The sequence below is a fragment of the Trypanosoma conorhini genome (assembly GCF_003719485.1).
Source record: "Trypanosoma conorhini strain 025E chromosome Unknown Tco_14.4_contig_00188, whole genome shotgun sequence".
NCBI lineage: Eukaryota > Euglenozoa > Kinetoplastea > Trypanosomatida > Trypanosomatidae > Trypanosoma > Trypanosoma conorhini.
This window is the reverse complement of record NW_021704272.1, coordinates 9,464-28,262: the sequence shown is the minus strand read 5'-3', so window position 1 is coordinate 28,262 and position 18,799 is coordinate 9,464. Positions and strand designations below refer to the sequence as shown.

Below are 18,799 nucleotides of genomic sequence, written 5' to 3'. Positions count from 1 at the left end.
TTCTTTCTTTCTTTTTTTTATACGGCAACCCCAAAGTGGGGATGCGCGGGCCCGCTTTCTCTCTTCTTGGTTTGCTTGTGTATACCTCCGCCCGCTCTCCCTCCGGCCGCGTGTGGCCGTTGGGGAGTCGTGTGGGGAGAAACAAAAAAAAATGGGGGAGGCGGGCGCGTGGAGGGCGTCGCGGCGGCCACGTCGGCGTGCGAGCGGGTGAATGATGTCAGTGTCCTTCTGCCCCCCACACGGCCCCTCCGCGCCGCGCCGGACGGGAAGCGGAGGCCGCGTGGTGAACACCCCCACAAGCAGGCAAGCAAACAAGCACGAAAATGGAGGTGGTAGTGGTGGGGGAAAAGAGAAAAGTTAACGGGGTGGGGGGGTAAAAGATGAAGAAAATAACAAATATATATATACATACATACGCATGTGTGTATGCACAAAGACACGGAATAGAAGGTGAGGAGAGGATGTGCAACAAAACAAAAAAGAAAAAGAAAAAAAAAGTGTCGAGCAAAGCGAAATGAGGAACGCCTGAAACGAGGGGCGTGTGTGTATGTGTGACTGTTGTTGATTCCGGCGTAAGAAGATGTGTTGGCGAGGGAGGAGGCGTAGAGATGTGTCGCTTTGCTTCACTTTTGGGTATGCTTCTTTTCCGCCGCTCGCCGCTCGCCACGAAATTCAACATATATATATATATATATAGTTTGCCTTTACGCCTAGCTTCCCGCAAGGCGCAGAGCTTTTAAAGGGCAAGCGCGTTTCAGTGTGTAGGTGCAATGCATCGCACGCCGCTCACAACACTCCCCACACTTTGCGAGGCGTGGGGCATATGAGACGCGGGCTCATTTATTGCAATGGACTAGCCCAACGGCGACTGGGCAGTCACGCGGGCGCCACTCGCACCGTGGCGGATGGATGTTAGTTCTGCACCGCCGGGCCAAAGACAACGTGATGCATTGGCCCTCTTTGCGACGGCCCACGGTGGCGCGCGGCACTCAGATGCCGCTGCGCGGCAGTGGGGGAAAAGGGTGAGGCGAAGAAGAGGGGCGCAAAGAGGCCGGCCGAGGGTAGTCAGCCTGTGGGGCCCGCCTTCAAGCGGCGTCCGTGGGCGGGGGGGGGGATCCGTCTGCAGGAACACGCAGCCGCTGCAATGGGGAGAGGGCACTCAACGAGCACCTCGCCTGGGCGGCCACTTGGGTGCGTTGCGGGACGTCTTCTTCCCTCATGCCGGCGCCTTCAGGCGCGTGGGAAGGAGAAACGGGGGGGGGGGGACAATGGAACGGACGCCCGGAAGGGAGAGGGCGGCCGCGGCTGCTCCCCCGACGGTGCGGCATCTCGCCTTTTGAGCGCGGATGCAGCAACCTCCGCGACGCGGCAGACAAGCCTCAGAAGAGGAGTCAGATTGACTCGTTTTGCTGCAATCGTTTGCGAGAGCGCAGAAACGCTCTTCCACACCCTTCAAATGCCACCAGCGCCGAAAGCGCAAGTGTGGGCGATGGAGGATTGTTGTGGTATCTCTCTCTATATCTCTCTCCATTTGCCACTGAATTCATGCATACGCTTGTGGCCAGGATGCCCTTCTCGGGGAAAACAATTTGTTTGGGGGCGTCTGTGGTTTCATGGGCATTTTCTCATCCCTGTCGTGTTGTTTTCGTGTTGCCCTTTTGCACGTATGCACCTTCTCTGTTTGCGGCGGACTCTCGCAGGCGAAGGGCTCGCGTGCTCCTTCCCTATCCCTCGTGTCTTCACTAGTTGGCAAGGAAACACACAGGAAAAACCTCGACCAAACAACCAGGACGTTCCACTCCTGCTGTCTCCTTTTTTTTCTTCTCTCTCTCTCTGTGTGTGTGTGTGTGCTCTTATTTCACTTTCACACTATTCCTTTTCTTCTTTTTATTCTCCTCATTGGTGTGGTGTGCGCCTGCGCCGTAACTTTGGTTTGGGCGCCCTTTTTTTTTTTTGCTGGGGGGTCTCTTCCACAATTACATGCGGGGTGGGGAAGCTCTTCAGGCGCGTGCGGGGCGGTGGGTGCGATGGGGACCACCATGTGTGTGCCGCTGCGGCGGCGCGAGGAGAGCCCGCTGTCGTACTTCGGCATCCCGGTGAGCACCCTCGCCGTCTACGAGCAGCGGGTGGTGCAGCAGTCGACCAGCTACATCCCCGGCATCCCCGTCCTGCTGCAGGACATCGCATTTTATTGGGACTCGCAGGTCGAGGGAGACGCCGCCGTCGGGAAGACCGCGGCTGTTTCGCCGGACAGCATATGGATTGCCGCGGTGGAGAAAACAATCAACGAGTTTGCGAGGAATTGCAAGCTTTTCTCGTTTCGTAAGAATACCCGTGCGGGGAAAGGCAGCGGCGACGCAAAGAAGAAGTCCTTTGGGAAGTACGCCAGTCGTGTCTTTGAGAAGCCCTTTCATGCCCTTATGGGGAAGATGCCTCTCCGTGCTCCACACTTTGTCGCCATCCTGACGCTCTTCCTTCGCAAGCTGCCAGAGCCGCTGCTGACCTCCCTGTTCGTGCGCCAGATGGAGGACATTTTGGGCAATAAAACTTTAACCGAAGAGGAAAAGGCCCAGGCACTGCAGAAGTCAAGCCGTCAGACCTTTTTGTCCACCCATCCCGCAGAGCACGCTGTCTACCAGTATCTGAAGCAGTTGGTGCAGCGTCATCGCGCCGAGTTGATTGCGGCGGAGGTAGAGATGTTGGCGCATGCAATGGCGCGAGAGCCAACGGAGCAAGTGACGGAGTTCATCCTGCAGCAGCTGCGTCCAGTTGTGGGGCCCGTGTTGCCCACGCCGAAGCGGGAGGTGCTAACGGACAACAAGACGGAATTGAACGCTCCTAGTGACGCCACGCCAAGGGCATTGACTGATGTTGCGGGCGGCGCTGAGGAGGCTGTGCCGTATTCCGCGCCAGGCTCTCCGCATGCTGATGGGACGGCGAGGGAGGCGCACGCGTCAACACACGGCACATCGGCTGGGTCGTCGCACTCGGCGTCTGCGCGAGGCGCCTGCAGTGACAAGGCGGAAACCAACGGAGGCAAGCAGAAGAAGAAGTCTGCTGACGGAAACCTGTCGGCGGAGGGGGGGACGGGAAAGAGTCCTTCAACGCGCTACGCGGACTCCGCGACGTCGTCCTCGTCAAGCGACACAAAGGCGACGAAGAAGAAGAAAGAGAAGGAGAATTCAAAAACCAGCGCGAGTCGCGGCGAGGGGGTTTCCGCTGCCTCCAAATATGCCAAGGTCGTTCTTGGCCAAACAGCCGATTCAAGCAGTACCGCGGGGGACTTGGCGGGCCCAAAGAATCTGGCAGCCACACCACACCGCGAGGCGCTTTTTGCGGAATCCGTGCAGGCGGCGGACACTTCTGATGCGGCGTCAATAGAGGCTGCGAGTGCTCACGTTGCCGGTGGTGGAGGTGGCGTGGCGAACAAAGCCACCGTCGAGGCGCTTTCCGGACCGTGCGACGCAGCCAAGCTGGAGGAGAAGCCCGTCAGGCGGCGGCAGCAGCCCCCACAGCCCTGCATGTCCAGCGGGACAAGCCGCTCACTACTTAGCCTCAGCAGGGCCGCCGATTCCCCGGTGCCTGGAGGGGAAGTGAAGGATGTTGACGGGGCTGAGGGGTGCGAGAAGCAGCAGCAGCTGCCGCCGCGACGGATGCTGTCGTGTTTGCAGACGCCATCCCCCCACGCTCAACCGGCGGGCTCGTTGCTTGCAGCAACACTTATTACTGGTAGTAGCTTCTCGAGCCCGATCGCGTGCGGCGGAAAAGAGCCCCATGATAGCGCCCCCAGGTTTTTTGCGGAGCAACACCCTCGATGCGCCGCGTTGCTGGGGGCAAAGCAGCTGTTCCTTGGCAAGCAGCTTCTTCCCGCGAAGCAAATCCAGTCAGAGACGAGGCAACCATGGTCGCCGACGGAATCGGTCGAGGTGAAAGCGAAGGGGTCCGAGTCGGAGCCCCTTTCCACAAGACAAGGCGCAGAGCACGCGACGGAGGCTGCTCTCAACGACACCTGCGGACAACCGCTCCCCCACGACACAGAAACAGGTTTTTTTCCCCACGACGACACCGATAGAACTCCTCGTGTGCAGGATGAAGAGGTGCTGCCGAGGGTTATTCAGCCACTTGTGGCGAAGCTGGAGCAGCTAACCGCGCGGTGTGCCGCTTTTGAGCAGCTGTTGAGGGCATCGGGGACCCTGGCGCCGCCCCAAGAGGACCCACAAGCTATGAAACAAGTGGTGGAGGAGGTGACGCATATGAAGGAGATTGTGCGGCAGCTGGTGGAGAGTAGTTTTGGAAGCGTGGAGGATATACAGAATCTTCAGAGGAAGCTTGAGGAGCAGGCAAAGCGGCTGGAATGCAACAAGGCCGCGGAGCAAAGCTGGCGAAGCGAGGCCTTGAGTGCGAAGGAGATGGCGCTGGAAGCACAACGTCGCTGTGCCGACTTGCAAAAGGCCCAAATTCAGAATCATCAGTCCTGCCAGTACATGTCTTTGAAGCTGAGGGAATTGGCAGCCAAGCTAGAGCACGGAGAAAAGGAGAGTCTCGATTTGAAAGTTGAGCTTTCTACACTTCAGCGGCAGGCTGTATTGATGCGAGAGAAACTTCTCTCTACTCGTTGAGAGTTTGCGATGTGTGTTGGCATTGCCTTGCGTGAACCACGTATCTGTGCTACTCTTCCTGATGTCTCTGTGCCTCTCTCTCTCTCTCTCTCTCTCTCTCTCTGTGTGTGTGTGTGGGTGAATGTGGGGGCCTGCGCTGGAGCCCCTGCACGGGGAGCACTTTCGTCGCTGTTGCCCACCCCCCAGACCACAGACATGGGAAGTCCAGATGGAATAATATTTGTTTCTTTATTTATTTTGCCAAGCATGTGGCGGACTTCAGCGATGATTGGACTCCTTGCGAGATTCCTCCTTACTCTCTTCCTTTTTTTTTTTACTTTCACACCTATTCTCGTGGCCCCCGTACTCCCTCCCCGAATTGCGACACGTACGCATTAGGAAGAAGACCAGGGGGCCTGTGCCGGCGACCCAATGATACGCTACCTCACCCTCGCCGAACTCCCGCGGAGGGAAAAGGAAAAGGTGATGCTGCTGCTTGCTGCGGCGGAGAACACAGAGTGGCGCCCTGTTCATGACCCCCACCACCGTTTTTGCGTGGAGTGGCAGGTGAGCTCTAGCCATCCCGCATTGTCCTTCTTGTCTCTGCGGCAGCTGCGGTCCGTGCAGAAGGGCCCGTCTCCGTCGCTCCGTGGCCTCAGCTCTGGCCGCAATCGTCGTGAAGACGGCCCACCGTCGGTGCTGCGCGCGGCCGCGCGGGCGCAGGGAAGGTCGTTCGTACAGAAGGAATTTCCCCATGCCAGCGGCGTGGGGGCGGAGGACATTAGTCCATTGACGATTGACTGGAACAACGACAGTGCCAGTGTCGTGGACCCAACCCCCAGTTCCAGTCTCTCGTATTCGTTTCTCCACACCCTCTCACCCAGCACCGCCCAACAGCCGCGAAGACGAGTAGGTGCTGTAAGCTGCACGTCCGCAAAAGCCTGCCGTAGCCGAAGTCAGGGTTCAGTGGAACGTACTCCTTTTGTGAAAGCACGGTCAACGTTTCTTCGCCGACAGTTTACGCCGCAACGGTCAATCTCCGCCCCGCGTACAGGTTCCTTGGGGCGGCAGGGCCTTCTTGGAAACAGTGGCAAAAGGCAAGGTGAGCCCACCGCAGTGCCTGGCCCAAATGCATCTACCACCACAAAACCGACCCCCGCCACGCCTCTGCGTTCCGCTCAATGGGTATCGCGTCTGGTGGAGGACATTATGAGTTATGTTGCCAAGATGAATGCAGTTGATCACCAACAAGTACGCTCTGTCGCCTCGCTGACGGTGAGAGTCCTGAAGGCTCGCTATGGGGCGCTTCAATGGAATCGTGTGTTGAAGGAACTTGCGGAGGGCCTGCAAAGATATCATGATGTTAGTTCGCTTTGCCGTGTATTTCGGGAACTTTTTTTGGATGAGTCAGACGCCGCCTTGGAAGATTTTTGTCTTTTTTCACGTCTTCACCGGGCGGCCATGAAGTACGGCACAGTGGAAACGCAGAAGGTTTCCCTTCCACTGGAGGAGGCGGACAGCAGTGCCTCTCGCTCACTCATCCAGAGCACTATAGTGTTGCGCCGTTACGTTGAACTTCGCCTGCTGACGTCAGTCCTCAACGACATGCTTGCCGCCGTGACGCTCACGGACCGGAAAGACATCGACAGCTTCACCGTGATGCGCCGAAGAAAACTGAAGCCGGCTGAAGTGGTTGGCGTGAAGACAATAGTTGCCTATTGGGTCGAGGAGGAGTCATGCAAGCCGGAATCGTTGGCGTTTGACCTTGGGGGCTTTGTGGACCTGCACGAGGTTCTGGCCGTCGTCGTCGCGGCCTTGGGCTCGGTGCGGCGCCGCAGCCCCGTCAGGGGTGGTCTCAGTGCTCCCAGGAAGACTCGCTGCGACGAGTGCAACGATGAACCGCAGGGAAGTTTCACCGCCCCGAGGGAGGGGTCTGCGATTGAGCACGTTCATCGCTTTGCTTACGCAGAGCAGGCGCGTTTAATTATGCAGGTGCGGGCCTCTGAGGCGACGAGCCCGGTGAGTTTGACGTCAGCAACGCCAGCAGCTGCAGCAGAGACGCCCGACCCGGTCAGGCCTTCTGCAAGGGGCTCCCACGCCGCCTCTGCGATGCGGAGAGAAGTGCCCGTCTGCGTGCCAGCCACGGAGCGCCATGGGCCACGTGGGGAGCGTCAGGAGGTGCATCAAGAGATGCCGGAGGGGCTGGATAAGGCGTCGTCCGCAAAGGAAGTTTCTCACGTCTGCGCAGCGGCGAATAGATCTGGCGACGCAAATGGGCTTAGAGACTCCACGCCGCCGCCTGATGCTGTGGTTCCTCCTCCGCCCCCCACACCAAGGCGGGTGCCGGGTGAGCCTCTCGTGGTCGATTTGGACCATAGACCGCCCCCATCGGCGAACACGAAGGCCCCGCCCCGGTTGACACGGGCCGCGGCAACAAGCAAGTGTGAGATGGGTGCCAATAAGACGGAGGAGGGGACACAGCCGCAGCAGTACTTTGCTGCCTTGGCCGCCATTGACGCGGAGCTGCAGAGGCGCCGCGAGGTACTCAAGTCCACCGTCGCATTTGGCCCCACCGCACGCGACACGCCTTGCGACCTCCGTTCCCCGACGCAGTCTTCTGCAACAGATTTGCCGTGTCACGCAGAGGAAACCGCGACGCAGACCTCGGATGCCGAATTCACCCCCGGTCATCATGAAACGGGCACGAGGGAGTCCGCTTGGGAGGCGGAGGCGACTAGGCTTGAGGAGCAGCTGGGGCCCTCCCAGCCACCAGCCCACACCAGCACGTTTGGCGACCTTGTGTCTCCTCCACTCGCCGTCCAGCCCACACCCAGCTCCATCCTGCTGCCGTCCAAGCACCGGCCTCTGGAGAGGCTTCAGGGACGGTCGGACGAGGGGGAGGAGGACAGAGTCACCAGGGATGATTTGGCGATGTTGACTCCGGAGGAGCAGCATCTCCTGGCGGATCTTCGACGGGCGCTGAATCGAAAAAAGTAGCTCTTCCAAACCTTTTCTTCCGCCGCATCGCAAGGAGCAATTTCTGGAAGGGCGACTTTTATCTGCTGCCTTCGTCGGTGAGAAGCAAGTGGACGCTGGTTTATTATTATTATTTTATTATCGTTTTTTTTACATGAATCTGTAAGAGGCTGCGAGAGAGCGAGAGAGCGAGAGAGAGGGAGATAGATGGAGAGGGCAACGCCTCATTTAGATGGCAAGGTAAAAGAGGTGCGGACTGACTTAAGCAGCTGATTGGGAAGCAAGTCGCGGTGCGTCGATAATAACTCAGGTGTAGAGTTGGTGTTGGAGCTTGGCTTCATATGTTTTTTTTTGTATTTCTATTTTCATTTTCCCCGTGCTCTGTATTGTGTTACTTCTCACGTTCCAAACACACACACACACACACACAAACACAATAAACAACAACAACAACAACAACCGGGGTGTCTTGGTGCCGGGACTCCCACGTGCATAATTTCGCGCGCGCACACACACACACACACACACATACACATCCCCTAAGGGTGCTACTACTACTACTGCTGAAAATAGTAATAGACTTTGATGATGAATTTGCCATCCTAACCCTCTTGTCTTGGATGTCTTAAGGGGGTGTTTGGCCTACGAAGGGTGGGCGGCGGTTGGGCTCCTTCATTGCACCGTCGTAAGGGAAATCCTTTGCCGTGATACTTGCGCTGCCGCTGATGACACACACAAACAGTGAACAGACACAAATGCGAGTCTGTTGGTCCTCTGTTTGACATTGAAGCGTGCTCGAGGAACGACGTTGGCAGTTCTACGAGAGACGACGCGTGTGGCACATCACTGTTTGTCTTCTGCTTCTTTCCAGCATTGCTCAATCCTCCCTGTTTTTCCTTCGCTCGTCGATTCGATCCCGCCTTCTGCTTCTTTTTGAGGCGCTCGCAGTTGCATGGGCGTGTGGTGGAGTGCGCCGTGGCTGCTGGCTAGCTGGCCGCTGTTGCTCGTAGCGGCGGTGGTTGAGTGGTGTTTGTGGCGGAGAAGAAGGCGTGTGCTTGACGGGGGAGGGACGGGAGCCGGGCGATGCGCCTGGCCGGGTGCGTGCTGCCGTCACGGATGGCAGTGCCAACTTGGCTGCACATTCCCTAACCCTAAGCTCCTGAGCAGCGCCGTCGGCAATTGCCGGCGGCGGCGCAGTCTGGTGTCGCTCGGCGACGTCTCCCTCTCGTTGAATGACGTCCTTCGCCTTTTCCACACGCGCCCACTTGCGGCGAGTCGACGCCTGGTCGCCTCCACACTTCCACGCGGGGCTCCTTGCTTGGAAGGGGGAACGCGGTGACGCGGGCCGTCGTCTCGACGTCAGTTCTGGCAGCTGCGACGTGTGAAGAGACGTGGCAAAAACAGAAGCAAAAAATGCTGGATCAGTGGTGGCCGCTCCTGCGGCGTTCTCTCTTTTCCCCACTGTGCCCTTGCAAATTTGTCGGCTCTTCTGCCGCGGCACCTTTCAGTGTGTTGTTTCTCCTTTTACCGGCCCTGTTACTGCCACCTTAGCAGGAACGACGCGTTGTCTGGTGCGGTGGTGAAAGATGACAGAACGGCGTGGGCTTCGGGTGGGCGGCCCTGCCTTTGTTTTACTCCTGCACGCTCCATTGGCTGAGGCAGTTGCCGTCGTGTCTCCTCCTCCTCCTTCTTCTTCTTCTGTTCCTTTACTCTCGACTCGCGCAGGCGGATGCCCGCACAGGGCCCAGTGAAATTCCCCACGACGGCCTTTGCGCGCTTCTTCCTCAGGGGGCAAAGAAAGAAAAAAAAAGAGGTCATCTGAAGGGGCGAAGGAAAAACAAGCGAAAAATCTTTTTTTTTTTGTACCGGTCGCTTTATTTCGTGCCCTCGTTGTTGTTGTTGTTGTTATTGACATTTTGGACTCTATCATTTATCACCACACTTTCCCCTCAACCCCCCCCCTTTTTTTTTTTCCTTTTCTTGCTAGGGAAGCGAGGGAAGGTCCTCCTCATCACTTGCTTCTTGCAGGGCAAACAGGCAGGCCGCCGCTTACGGCGCGATGCACCGTGCTTGCAGCGAGTCCAAGATTAGCTTCAATAACGGTAGAGACAGGGTTCAGGCAGGAACCGGGTGGAGTGAGAGTCGCCGTGCCACGCTCCCGCACGGCCCTAGCGTGCCTCCTGGCCGCGGCGACCAGGGGGGCCATCACGGCTTGAACGCGTCCCTTGCATCGTCTGTGGCCCACCTAAGTGAACCGCCGAGCGACCGCGCGACCAAAGGCACCCCCGTCCCTCCGCGCGTTGGCGGTCCCTTTGACGTGGGCTGCGTCGCGTCCTCTGTTGGCGATGACTGTGAGCGCATGGTTGAGGTGCTCTCGCTCGGTAAATCGGGCGGGGAAGAACGCCCAAGGACAATGTACAGCGACCCATACGACTCGTGCACGCAACAATGTCTTGCGCGCTCTTCTTCCGCCCCTCCAGCTTCCTCTGACACCCACTTGGAGGCTGGAGCCAGCCGCAGCGGCCGAGGCAACATCCTTGCTTTTCCGCCTCGGCGCAGAAAGAGTTTCTCTGTCCTTGGGGAACTCACTGCGTCGCTGGACGAAACGAGAAAGCACTGTGCCTCGGACGAGGCGGAGGCTCTGCGGGGAGACGGTTTCTTGGAAACGATGGTGTCGTTGCCGTCTTCGGAGAAGCGATCCTCTAAATGCCCTTGTCAAGTCCCAAATTCAGCCACCGATGATGATGAACGTGGAAAAATTATTCTTGAAGCTTTCAATGAATTAAGCAGTGATAACCGGCGGCGTGAGCTTCTTCACGTGTTTTGTAATATGTACTTTCGGCCATTTGAGCGTAGTCGCTCACACACTGCAGACACGTGGGACGCGTTCAAACGAATAGGATGCAGTGACGCATGTTGCGGCTTCGAATTTGATCGTGAGCGGCTTTCTGTGTACGTTACTATAGCGCGGAGGAAGTACCGTTTTTTCCCCCTTTCATTTTTACTTCGTGCGATCTACATCACTTTGTTCTGGGCGCTTATGTATACACTGTCGCCGACGCCATTCTCACCTGGAGGGCTCTACTTTGACACCATCACCACCATCCTTTTCGCGGGTCTCGTTGGATGCCTAATCTCACGCTTTATACCTGTACCTTCACTCGTGTCTATTATTGCGGCAGGGCTTTTGTACGGCAACGTCCCTCGTGCGGCATACCTAACCTCCGGTATCACGATGCCGATGCGCAACTTTGTCAACACGCTCGGAGTTGCAGTGGGGGTTATTCGCGCTGGGCTTTCGATGAACGTTGACGCACTGCGAAAACACCTATTCGCCTACCTTCTCTTTGGCATGCTACCCTTGCTTGCAGAGGCGTTGCTGCACGGTGTTTTGTGCAAATTGGCGTACAATTACCCGGATTATCTTTGGGCCTTGTTGCAGGGATTTCTCGTTTCTGCCGCCGCCCCAGGCGTGGTGGCGCCGGTTCTGATTGAACTGCAAGAGAAGGGCTACGGCACACGGGACGGCCCGGGCATGCTAATACTCACCTCCGTCTCTATTGAGGCGTCACTGTGCGTATTCATTATTCAGCTTCTCGTTTCTCTGGAGTTTAAAACGTCAAGCACCTTCTTTGCCATTCTACTTGTTCCTCTGCAAATTGTTGCTGGAGCGTTGGGTGGAATTCTTCTAGGCGGGCTGGTGTTTTTTGCCGCCTTTCATGTTCTTTGTATGGAGGCGGAGCGAATTCCTCTGGGGAATGGGCGCACCCAGCGTATGACGCAGCGGCACGCGACACATGTGCGCCACCTCTCCGTCCTCCTCATTTTACTACTTGCGTTGGCAGCTGTTTCCGTCGCTCGCGTTCTGTCGTGCGTGGGCGGGGGTATATTTATGGCCCTGGTGATGGTCGTCTCCTTCAACGTTTTCTGTCTGCGTGGTGGCAGCAGCTACCACGTGGAGCTGAGAGGCGAACTGGTGCAGGCCTTTACCACAATTTGGGACTACGTCGCAATGCCGGCGATGTTTGCACTTTCCGGGGCCGACGTTGCGCTCTACGACATCGTTGATCGAAGGTACTTCGGCTACACCGTCGGCATCATCCTCGCCGGCCTGGTGGTTCGCTTTATTCTCGCCTTACTGACGCCGCTGATGGCACGCATGGGCTTCTCCTGGAAGGAGCTGCTCTTCTGCGGCATCGGATTTCTGGGGAAGGGCTCGTTGCAGGGCCCGTTGGGCGCCGTCGCGCTGGCGTACGCGTACGCGCAGCTGGAGTCGGCCAAGTCGCCTAAAGAAATGGCCGTGGCGCAGCAGCGGGTAGAATACGCACGTTTAGTAAGAAACGCGGCCGTGCTTTCCACGTTGATTGCTTGTCCAATTTGTTCCATTTTCCTTTGGAACTTTGCGGCGAAGCTGCTTAAGCGTGACGCGGAAGATGCAGAAATGTCACTGCCGAACAGGGAGTAACGAAATAAATAGAGTTTTGCGCATACACCGGAGAGACGAAGCAGCAGCAAACTCTGCCGCTTCTTTGGGATCCCCCCCCCCTCCTCCCCTTTTTTTTACTCTGGCACCTTCTTGTGGAGTTGCTATTGGGCTATTGTGTGTGTGTTTTTTTTTTCTTCCGGCATCCACAAGTCTGTGAAAGTGAAGCTTCCAGCAGACGCTGCCCCAATAAGAACAATAAATGGGTGAGTTCCCTGCCCATATACACATATATACTTTACTTTGTCTTTCTCTATGAATTCCTTGTTTCCCATACGTTATCGTTGAAGGGCACGGCGAGTACGGTCTTGTTTTTTTTTTGTTGTTGTCCTTCCACAGTTCTCCGCGACATCCAACACCCCCCTCCATGCGGTGAGAGAGAGTGGTGGGGGTGGGGGGACTGGCGGTTGCAGGGCCCCGCACGAGGCTGCCACTTTGTGCGCTCGCAATAAGAGCCCGGCTGTCATTGCTTGCGTGGCCTTCATAAATCTAATTGGAAATGCTGAGCGCGGACTAAGAAGGGAACACTCATCTTTTTTTTTGTTTGTTCCATTCTGTGCGGAGGAGGTGGGCGAGGGCGAGGCCTCAGCCAGGCGCGTAGCTGTCTCTTTGTTTCTTTTTGTTTTGTTTGTTTGCTTGCCACGTGTGGTCTTTGCGATAATTTTCTCCGCCGCTGTGGGTTGGGTGAATGCATTTCCCCCTGCGCACTCACCCCCCACGCATATCTCCCCCAAAAATTTTATGCGTACTTGCGTAAACCGGCAGCAGACTCCTCCCCCTCCTCCCCCCAGTTCTCAGGGTGGTGACTCATCAAGTTATTTGCCTGGGCGATCGTGTGCAATGCCATCCACGCTGAAGCTGGGAGGCAGACTCGCACGTGGAAGGAGATTACGGTAGGGGATTGTGTATCCTCCGCACTTTGGTGTTTCTTATATTTATTTGGCGACCTCGCCACAACCCCTGTAGGTGCAGCAGCGTCAGTTATGATTATTATGTTTTTTTTTTCTTTCACCTCCCCACGGGAACATGTTCTCCTTTGCCATTCTGACACTCTGGAGGGAGGAGGACTCCGCCCATGCCTGTCGCATCGCCCCCCCCCCCCCAACGGTTACGTGCTGCTTCCTTTTATCCCCTCTCTCGCCCGTTTGCCGTTTCTCTTCCTCCGGCAGAAGAAACCTTGGGGCGAGCAAAGCGACGGAAATGGATGTGCGCATAAGCCGCGTCGAGATTGGACCCCTCCTGTCGCAGTGCGCGGAGTCCAAGGTGTATGAGTGTAACTTTTACGGCCACCGCGCCGTCTGCAAGCACCGGTTTTCCAAGGCGTACCGCCACCCTGCGTTGGATCAACGACTCCGGGAGCAGCGGACGGTGCGGGAAGGTCGAGCGCTTGTGCGGTGCCGCAAAAACGGGGTTATTGCCCCCACCGTCTATGCTGTCGACCGTGAACGCTGCGCCATCGTGATGGAGCGCATCGACGGCCTCACCGTGCGCGAGTTCCTCAACCAGGAGCAGGAAAAGGCCACACATGGACAGGCGGCGGATACCGTTTTAGCCTCACGCCTGCTAAGGGGCATGGGGGAGGTGGTTGGACTCCTGCATAACGCCGATATCATTCACGGCGATCTAACAACGTCCAATTTTATATGCAGACGCGAGATCTTGGACGCGCAGGGGCCCTCCGTGGAGGAATTGGCGCCCAAGCCCCCTTATCGTGACGGTATCGTTGTGATAGACTTTGGGCTGGTGATGGACAAGAACAGTGCGGAGGAGCGTGCAGTGGATCTCTACGTGCTTGAGCGGGCGGTGAAGTCCTCCCATCCCTTTCTTGAGCACGTGTCGACCGCGCTGATCTTGGAGGGCTACCTTCGCACCGTGGAGGCGCAAAAGGGGGCTGCGACCATAGCGCGCCTGGAGGCGGTGCGGGCTCGCGGCCGCAAGCGGAGTATGATTGGCTAACACGCCGGGGGGCAGAGAGGCTCCCCGGTCCCCAGCCTCATTACAGGCACACACACACACACACACATTATCTGCACTTGGCCGCTGCGCCTCACGAGTGTTTGTTTGCTTGCCTGCCTTTCCTCCTCAAGCACGGAGCGAGCGGCATAACCCCGCCTTTTTGACTTTTTTTTTGTGGTGGGAGGGAGGGGGTTTGTTTTGTTTTCGCTGTATTGAATTGCCTTTCCCTCCATGTTCCTTTTTTTTTCTGGTTCTTGCTGCGTGTTGGGCGTGCCGCTGCGTTGCTCGCGCGCTCCGCACCGCCAGCGACCTGCGACTGCGTGCGACAAAGCACGAAGCTGCAAGCAAACAGGCAAGGAGGAGTCGCGGAAGACGAACACGAGACAAAATGCGGGGCGACACACCGGCTGCGCGGGTCGAAACGCCGATTCCGCGGAAGCCCCGGCCGCTGCCGTTCCTCTTCCCAGCTTCCGCCGCCAGTGCAACGAGGAGGCGGGGGGAGACGACGCCTGTGCAGCGGCGCCGGCTGCAGTCGGGCGCCGCAAGGTCCAGCACACCGTCGCCCTCGAAGGCGATCGTGTTCGAGCGGACGCAGGCCCCCGATGGTGGAGAATACAACATTGCCAGAGGAGACACTCCGCGCGCTGCGTCGGACGCGCAGCTTATTTCTCTGCTGCCGCAATCTGTTCTCCTTGAGCCACATCCGCCACCTGGAGCACATGACCCAACTCTCGTCGCTTAACGTGCACATGAACGCCATCTCGCGCCTGGAGTGCCTGGGGCACTTGCGTCAACTCACCGAGCTTGACGTGAGCGCCAACGAGTTGCGGGCCGTGGACGAAGACGCGTTTAAAGGGCTTCGTCATCTGAAGCGTCTCAACCTCTCAAGTAACTTCTTGACGGTTGTCAACGGTTTCCAGCATCTTCCTGCACTAGCGTGGCTCTCGCTTAGCTTTAACGAGCTTGAGGATGTGCGGGGACTCCGTCGGCTGCCGTGTCCGCAGCAATTGCTTCATCTTGACATCTGCGGGAACAAATTGGCAGACCTGGCGGAGCTGGAGAAGTCGTTGGAAAATTGTCGCGAGCTTCAGGACCTTCGCGTGGAAACCCCAAAGGCGGTGTTGGTTTTGCCAGCAGCTCCTCCACAGTTGCACCTGCGCGAAAACCCCTTTTGTCTCACGGAACCCAACTACACAGAGCGGCTGCTTCGGCGGTTTCAGCGACTTGGGGTGTTGAATGGGGTGACGTGTGGCTGCGACCCCGCAGGATCGCAGCCACGACGGAGGGAGCATGCAGCAAGTAGCGGGGACGGCGACGACCAACTCCGCTGGCACCCGCTTGATGTCACCTCCCCTGCGTTTGTTAGCCCCGACCTTCCTCCGCCGCGGCAGAGCGCGGAGGACGTCAAGTGTGACCCCTTTTCGGCGGGTGTGGCTCCCGCGAGTGCGTCGTGCGCGGCTGAAGACGTGACGTGCCTGTCGACCTCTACGACGGGCCCGAGCAGCAGCGACAGTCCCTGCAGCGGTGACCTCAAAAGGGAGAAGGCGGAGGGGCGTACTGCGTCCCCCCCATGGCGCCTCAAGCGGGTGTCGCGCTCCGTGCTCACAAAGGTGTCTATACCGCTTCACAAGGAGCTCCATGTCTCGGGCGTGGAGGAGGGCGTTCTTCAAGAGGAGCTGCTGGCCAAAGCGGAACTCATCGGGCACCTTCAGTTACAGTTTCAGCGCTCACAGGAGCAGCTTTCACTGCGTGTGGCCTTGGAGGAAGACCTGCGCCGCAGCTTCGAGGAGCTGCGACAGTCGCACATTGCCCTTGTAGAGTCCACCAGCACGGAAAAGAAGCGTCTCTGCCGTCAGGTGACGGCCCTGAAGGAGGAGCTTTCACGCCGCTCTGAGGAGGCAGTTATTCTGCAGCGGAAAAACCGGGTTGAGCTGGAGGAGCAGACAAAGTCGTTGCGTACCGCTCTGCTGCAACAGCAAAACGAGTCTGCCACCGCAATGCGGCAACTGGAGGCGGAGGCCGCACGACTGCGTTGGGAGTCGAGCAACGAAGTCATGGGACTGAAGACACGCCTTGATGACGCCGTTCAACAGACTGAGTGGCTGGAGCAGCAGAAAGAAAATGCACAGCTCCAGCTGAAGAAGTGGCGAGACGAGTCACATAGCAGCAAGACGGCGCTAGTGGCGTGCGAGACGCAATTGCAGTTTGTTGACAAATCTCACCAACTAGAGTTGGCGGAGTCTCTGGCGCGACGCCAGTTGGAGTTTCTCGCGTGGAGCGGACTCGTAACCGCGATAGCCGCACAACTGCACCTGCTGCAGTGCGAAAATGAGTCTGTCGTGCTCAGCCGAACGAACACCGAGAAGGCGTGGGAGGAATACGCCAGTTCTTTGCAGCAGCATTACCGGGGGGCTTTACTGCAGTTACAGGCGGCAAAACGATTATCGCCAAGGGGCATTGATGTCGGTTGCGACCCCGTTGCTGAGCATCTTCAGCAGCGAGCTGCGGGGGAGGAGGAGGAGCTGCAGCGGCTGCAAACCGCCCTCTCTCTCACTCGGCAGTCGGAGCAGTTGCTGTCGGTTGAAAACGAGCGCCTTTTGAGGTGTGTGGCGGACAAGGAACGCGAGCTGACGGAGGCGTCGCTGCGGCTTCAGCAGTCGGATGCAGGGGCACGAAAGATGAGGGAGGACCTCGAGCGGGAGCGCGACAACCTGCTCCGCACCCTCCACAACCTGCGGGAGACGGTTCAAAAGAAGGACGCCGAGTTTGACGAGCTGGAGGCGGAGGCCAAGCAGAAGATTGACGAGAAGCGGTCCACCATCGCCCGGCTGGAGGCACGCCTTGAGGACGCAGAGGAGGAGGCCGCCAACCACCGCTGTGAGGCCGCAAACCTCCGCAAGGTGCAGGAGGAGCTACAGCGCGTTTCCGCAGAGCTTCAGGCGATGCAGCAGGAGCGCGTAGCGTCTGCAGCCGCGGTCGCGCCACGTCCTCCTGTAACGGAGGTTATGGGGGCGCTGGAAGACGCAAAAGAAAAACTCGCGTCTTCTGCAGTGCGGGAGCATCAGCAGTCCTTGAAACTGACGCGGGCTGCGGAGGCCTTGACACTTCTGCGCGGGCAACTTGCACGCGTGGATGAGGACAATTGTCGTCTGCGAAGGGTGCTTGACGAGAAGGTGGCTTTGCTGCATGCGGCAGAGGCGGAGAAGGAGCAGTTGCAAGCACAGTGGCGGGAAACACAGGAAGCAGCCCGCGTTCGACAACGGGCAACGCTGCAGGCAATCTCGCAGATGATGGTGAGTGATGCTGAGCGTGGAACCTGAGCCAGGTGCATCGCTTGCTAGATGGCGGGGGAGAGTGTGGTGTGTTTTTTTTTATGTGTATTCTTTTGTCCTTCCCTTGCGGGTCAATTCCCTGCGATATTTTACGGAATTCTTTGCCCGTTCCATATAGAACAAAATAGAAAGTGTCTCATAGACAGCGCATGCCGGCGGGAGCAGTTGCGGGCGATATTTGTTGTCCCCTTCAGTGCCGCAGTATTAGTTTTCATTTGGGTGCTCTTTGAACGAGACCATGAGGGGCGCCTTCGCTCCGGCGTCACGTATCAATGTTTAGCTCCAAATAGAATCGTCTCTTCTTCGTGCTGCTTTCTTTTTTTTGTTTGTTACTATTGTTTATTTTTGTAAGGGCCTTGTATGTCTCTGTGTGTGTGTGTACTGTATTGTGCTAACAATAACAAGTAAGCTGGTGCGAGTGTATGCTTTTGCGCGTCTCTTATTGATTCTTATTGGTGGTTGTGGTTCCTACGCAGTGCCTCCTTCCCCACTTTGACTTTCTTCTTAATATATACATATGAAATAATAATAATAATCCTCTGCGTGGTGTGTTGACAGCCGTGGAGGAGGAAGACGAAGGTGGCGGGTGTGGGCTGCGGCTGCGCCCTTCCTCGCTGCGAAGATGTCAATCGGGGGAATGCGGCGCTTCGCCGTTGCTGGAGGCTGCGGGAGTGCGCTCTCGAGCAGCCCAGCCGTTGCGGTGGCGGGCGCGAACTTCCCCGCGGGCGCCCCGCTCGCCCTGACGACGGCGACTAGAGGCCGCTTTTACCGGCCGCTCGTGAACCAGGGCATCAACCTCTGGCGCTACCGCATGGGCCGCATCCACAAGGGCTGGAACACGTGGGAGTACCAACACACGCGGCCGGACCCGCGCCCCTTTCCGGACCCCCCCGTCAACGACTACTTTGGCCGCTCCCGCCTCTGGAACCCCATCGCCGGCAAGATGGGGTACGTCAGGAAGAAGGCGGAGGAGTGGGGGTGGCCGCACCAGCGTCCCCCGCCGACCGGGCTGCGGCGCTCGCAGGAGTACTTTCCCTTTTTCTTTGCCCGCTACTTCCCCGACGCGGAGGTGCGACTAGTCCTGGACAGCGTTCTCAACAGGGAGACCACCCGCCCGGTGTTTTACGTCCCGAGTGACATGTCCAGGGCGGAGCTGGTCAACTACCTCAAAAACATCTACGGCATCGACAACGTTGTGCGAATCCAGGTGCGAAACGCGCGAGGTCGCCGCTACAAGAACGAGCTGGGCGAAATCAAAGCGATGGATGACTACAAGATCGCCGTCGTCGAGTTAGATTCCCCCGTCTCCGTGGACTTTAAGCAGATCAAGGGAACCGAAGACACACCCGACAGCAGACCCCAAACGCAGATCAGCGGAATAAAAAAAAAGCAAAGAAGAGAAGCATGAGATTTTTTTTCTTGCATTTGTTGTATGCGAAGTGGTTGTCGTTTTA

General features: G+C 57.6%; 6 protein-coding genes across 6 annotated transcripts, besides 14 other annotated features; all 6 read left to right on the top strand.

Moving 5' to 3' along the window:
• Positions 1-296: 296 nt before the first annotated feature.
• Positions 297-318: a microsatellite.
• Positions 319-467: 149 nt separating this feature from the next.
• Positions 468-497: a microsatellite.
• A 180-nt stretch (positions 498-677) lies between these two features.
• Positions 678-696: a microsatellite.
• Positions 697-2,027: 1,331 nt separating this feature from the next.
• On the top strand, positions 2,028-4,619 carry Tco025E_03918 (putative C-terminal motor kinesin; the record flags this gene model as incomplete). Its single annotated transcript, XM_029370834.1, has 1 exon — positions 2,028-4,619. The coding sequence occupies one exon, from the start codon at positions 2,028-2,030 to the stop codon at positions 4,617-4,619; it is 2,592 nt and encodes an 863-aa protein (XP_029229104.1).
• A 62-nt stretch (positions 4,620-4,681) lies between these two features.
• Positions 4,682-4,692: a microsatellite.
• Positions 4,693-4,722: a microsatellite.
• Positions 4,723-4,745: a microsatellite.
• Positions 4,746-5,030: 285 nt separating this feature from the next.
• On the top strand, positions 5,031-7,595 carry Tco025E_03917 (putative glucosamine-6-phosphate isomerase, putative,glucosamine-6-phosphate deaminase; the record flags this gene model as incomplete). The annotated part of the gene is made up of 1 exon (XM_029370833.1): positions 5,031-7,595. One exon carries the CDS (start codon positions 5,031-5,033, stop codon positions 7,593-7,595), a length of 2,565 nt encoding a protein of 854 aa, XP_029229103.1.
• A 100-nt stretch (positions 7,596-7,695) lies between these two features.
• Positions 7,696-7,727: a microsatellite.
• Positions 7,728-7,982: 255 nt separating this feature from the next.
• Positions 7,983-8,034: a microsatellite.
• A 47-nt stretch (positions 8,035-8,081) lies between these two features.
• Positions 8,082-8,109: a microsatellite.
• A 1,138-nt stretch (positions 8,110-9,247) lies between these two features.
• Positions 9,248-9,274: a sequence feature (GA-rich).
• Positions 9,275-9,463: 189 nt separating this feature from the next.
• Positions 9,464-9,485: a microsatellite.
• Positions 9,486-9,633: 148 nt separating this feature from the next.
• Positions 9,634-12,039, top strand: Tco025E_03916 (mitochondrial sodium/hydrogen exchanger NHA2; the record flags this gene model as incomplete). The annotated part of the gene is made up of 1 exon (XM_029370832.1): positions 9,634-12,039. The coding sequence occupies one exon, from the start codon at positions 9,634-9,636 to the stop codon at positions 12,037-12,039; it is 2,406 nt and encodes an 801-aa protein (XP_029229102.1).
• A 626-nt stretch (positions 12,040-12,665) lies between these two features.
• Positions 12,666-12,691: a microsatellite.
• A 392-nt stretch (positions 12,692-13,083) lies between these two features.
• Tco025E_03915 (protein kinase) lies at positions 13,084-14,013 on the top strand (the record flags this gene model as incomplete). Its single annotated transcript, XM_029370831.1, has 1 exon — positions 13,084-14,013. One exon carries the CDS (start codon positions 13,084-13,086, stop codon positions 14,011-14,013), a length of 930 nt encoding a protein of 309 aa, XP_029229101.1.
• Positions 14,014-14,060: 47 nt separating this feature from the next.
• Positions 14,061-14,080: a microsatellite.
• A 535-nt stretch (positions 14,081-14,615) lies between these two features.
• Positions 14,616-17,333, top strand: Tco025E_03914 (putative MYH7B protein; the record flags this gene model as incomplete). The annotated part of the gene is made up of 1 exon (XM_029370830.1): positions 14,616-17,333. One exon carries the CDS (start codon positions 14,616-14,618, stop codon positions 17,331-17,333), a length of 2,718 nt encoding a protein of 905 aa, XP_029229100.1.
• A 517-nt stretch (positions 17,334-17,850) lies between these two features.
• Positions 17,851-17,881: a microsatellite.
• Positions 17,882-17,982: 101 nt separating this feature from the next.
• Tco025E_03913 (putative protein kinase) lies at positions 17,983-18,753 on the top strand (the record flags this gene model as incomplete). Its single annotated transcript, XM_029370829.1, has 1 exon — positions 17,983-18,753. The coding sequence occupies one exon, from the start codon at positions 17,983-17,985 to the stop codon at positions 18,751-18,753; it is 771 nt and encodes a 256-aa protein (XP_029229099.1).
• Between the last annotated feature and the right edge of the window lie 46 nt (positions 18,754-18,799).